This window comes from Mytilus galloprovincialis, chromosome 6 (assembly GCF_965363235.1).
Source record: "Mytilus galloprovincialis chromosome 6, xbMytGall1.hap1.1, whole genome shotgun sequence".
Lineage (NCBI taxonomy): Eukaryota > Metazoa > Mollusca > Bivalvia > Mytilida > Mytilidae > Mytilus > Mytilus galloprovincialis.
The window spans coordinates 51,259,170-51,262,777 of record NC_134843.1 but is presented as its reverse complement, the minus strand read 5'-3'; the positions used below and the strand labels follow the sequence as shown (position 1 = coordinate 51,262,777).

The 3,608-nt window shown below is 30.3% G+C and overlaps 1 protein-coding gene across 1 annotated transcript in view; it reads left to right on the top strand.

The window, feature by feature from the left end:
* Positions 1-461: 461 nt before the first annotated feature.
* The window catches only part of LOC143079818 (von Willebrand factor D and EGF domain-containing protein-like), a 115,468-nt gene continuing 112,321 nt past the window's right edge, over positions 462-3,608 (top strand). Inside the window, exons 1-2 of the mRNA XM_076255430.1 lie at positions 462-589; positions 3,002-3,205. Coding sequence (XP_076111545.1) covers positions 517-589; positions 3,002-3,205 — 277 coding nt within the window. The 5' untranslated portion in view covers positions 462-516. The remainder of the gene's footprint in view (positions 590-3,001; positions 3,206-3,608) is intronic.

The window sequence follows — 3,608 nt, the reverse complement described above, 5'->3', positions numbered from 1 at the left end:
TGAACAATATCTTTGTTGACTTTTATCACTGACAAACATGAAACTGTATGCGTTCTGAACATTCCGTGAAAGTAATGCTTTTACTTTTAATTCAAGAAAGCAAATCTCACACTACAATTATTATTGTGACCAATTTTGATTTCGATGAGTGCAATATATTTAAAGGAAAATAGAAGAATAACAGACGACAGACCGACAGTGATAAGAAAAGCTCACACTGGACCTCTGCAAATACAAAATGTTTGACTTGTATAAGGTTTTTAAAGGTTGACATTGGTAGACATCAATTGACTATTTCATTACTCATAATTATTTCCAATTCTATTCATACAAAATTGTTTACAGGGGAAATTTACACATATTCCTTTAATATATTTTTAAACTTCTTCATTGAAAAAAGCATTATCAAAAATAAGGTGACGACTAGTTTTTTTTTTAGAATAGGTAGAAACAACGTATTGTTATACATCCATATATATGGGATTTAATCATTATTAAAGTGAGCATTGAGAAGTGATGACACGTTTAATTTTGTTCCGCAATGGTGCTCTTATTACTATTCTTCTTTTAACAGCTGGAGTGTTTGCAGGTAGGTATCAAACTAATTATTTTTATTTATCTATGCATCGTAACCATGCATATAATTTATGATGGTCTTTGATCGAAATTACGACGCTGGTAAATGATTGAGGATTTTTTTCTGATGTTTTTTTGCTATAAATAGATAAATTGTAAAATAAGAAAAAATCGGTTATTGTAAGTAAGTTTTGTTAAACCAGGTTGAAATGCTGAAATACAAGAATTTCAATTGAACAAAACGATTGTTTTTAAAATCACATGTTTATAAAAGGCCTTTCGTGCATTATATAACCACAAGTGCCATTACAGAGCTAATTACCTTTAATTTGTGTTGGTTAATGCCCGGGTGTCACAATTTCTGTAATGTGTAATTTCGGGCTAAATCCATATCAACGGTAGGCATTTGTCTTTATTTTCAAGTGAAACTTAAACACACTCTTAAAGTAACAATAGTATGTATTTCATTGGGTGAATTCATACGCTCCCATGACTTTAATATGTATTTTCTACTTCGCCCCAATGTTTTGAATATTATGAACTAAAATCAATGTCGAATATCATACTAACAGCACGTTTTATGCACTTGTGCAACTTAAAAAATACTGTGAACAAATGGTCGGTTTGCATGTGTATTTATGTCCGGTCATTTGGGATTAAACAAATGGCAAAATCAGAAATAGTTTGCATAACGAATTGTCTTTTTTATCATATGAACGGATTTAATCTTTACAATCATCTTGCCTATCTGTAAGTATATGTGCTTTCTTTTCATCTTGCAGTTTAAACCTGTACTCCTCATACTTGAAATTGAGAATGAAAATGGGGAATGTGTCAAAGATACAACTACATTACCAAAGGGCGGAAGACAGTCGAAGTCTTCCTATTGTTCCTCAACACAGCGAGAAAATCTCACACACAGAGGCGGGCTCCAGAGGGTTTTCAAACAAAAATATGTTCTTATTCATTGTAAATGGATATTATTCTAAACTCCAAATCATATAAATGATCTAAAATTAAAAATTATACAAGACTTACAATAGCCAGAGGCTCTTCACTTCGGACAAGAGCAAAAAAGCGGCCAAATCACATTACAAATGTATATGATTTAGAAAAAAATCACTATTTGAACGCACTACTGAGTAAATGATGTATATGAATAATGCTATTGATACACGAAGGATAATATTGAGGATAATATCTAGTATCAAACACATATTAAGAATTGAATAGTTAATTGTTATTTGTAAATATTATGTTAAGGTGGGGCAATATGAATTCTTTCCGTATTCTAAAGTAACACACATTAAACTCAAACCTTGATTATGTCATTTTAGCAAAACAAACATAATGTGCAAATAGAATTTTTTGTCAAATAACTAAAATTAGTAAGAGGCAATAGCTATAAATCAAAGTTCAGTTTAAAAGTAGATATATAGGTTAAGAGACAAACAAGGTTATGAAACAAAAAGAGAAAAACGTCCTGTTAAAAACAAATCAAAACACAAAAAGTTATATATTTCTCCTTCCTTTCTGTTGTTCATATTGATATATTTTAAGAAAGAAATTAATTTATTAATTTTCCCCCTTAACTAAAATTATTTACAACAGTCGTAAATCTTTTAGGATGAAAATAAATGAATGTGGTTAGTTCAAAGTGCTTTGATGGATTTAACTTTAGGCGGGGTCTATTTTTTTCTAACTTTATTGTCTATCATCGTCCTTTGTATCCCAATGAATTCTTTAGAAACTATGTAGTAACGCTTTGACAACTAGATAATTAGTTTGTTTGGTGTTTAATGCTCTTCAAATACTTGTTAATTAATTGTTGCCTAATCTAGTTTGCTAATGGATAGCATACATATCCTCATAATTAATTCAATTGAAGGGGGGATAAACAGATTTAATAAAAGTGTAATACTAAATAGTTTTCTAAAGAATTCATTGTGATTCAAAAGATAATAATAGACAATAAAGTAGTAGAGAAGATGGTCGAGCAGACTTTTAACAAGGCTAGTAGTGATATTTGTCAAGGATATTTTCCTTATTATGCTTTTTGCCAGAACCAGAATTATAATTTAGTACGCCAGACGCGCGTTTCGTCTACATAAGACTCATCAGTGACGCTCTTATCAAAACAGCTATAAATGTATTAAAATGTTTTTCATGTTGATAAAATAAAGACATCTTCAATAAATAAACAGGAAGGATTAGTCATCTGACAGTAAAAAAGTATGTAACGCTCCTATATTCATATATTCTCTTCGCATAGGTTATTTTATATAGCTTTTGTCGTATGAAGGACATTTTTTTTGCATGAAATTTACCATGATCAAATTTACATTTATCGTAATATTAGGGGACATGATGATCATGATTTGCAACTTTCTAATTGTTTACATAAAAGAAAGCATTTTTTTAATAGATCCATGTACAAATCATTCTTTGATTGAGAATGAAGAGAAAAGATCGTCAGCATACACTTATAATTTCGACACTGATTTCGCATTTAGTGATGATGCATTGGAAGAGGGGTGGTACAAAGTTATCAGCAAGTCAGGGACGGAAATACCGACTGAAGCACCCGATACATTCAAATGTGGAACGTGGTATCCAATATGGCTAGATGGTAACTACAACAAACTAGTTTGAATAGAAAACATATTACATATCTTAGGAGGATGATCGAAGCCTCAGTACCTTCTTAACATATTTTTAATAAAAACAGATTCTTTAATTTTCGATTTATTTTTACAAAATCATGGACACTATACCAATGTGTTGATAACTGTTTTTTTTGAAGCCTTCAATTGAAATCCAATATAATTCCGAAGTGACAAATTTTTATACAATTTTAAGTTCGGAAATTTGCAGAAAGTCTGCAACTCAAGATATTGTCCTTTAAAGCATTTGTTTTTGAATGAAGATTTTGATGTTTTAATTACATCATTTTCAAAGTGCCAATATGCCAATGTTATTGAATTCCATCTTGTTGTTTAGGAAAGTCTATACCATTCAGAAAAAGACAAAAA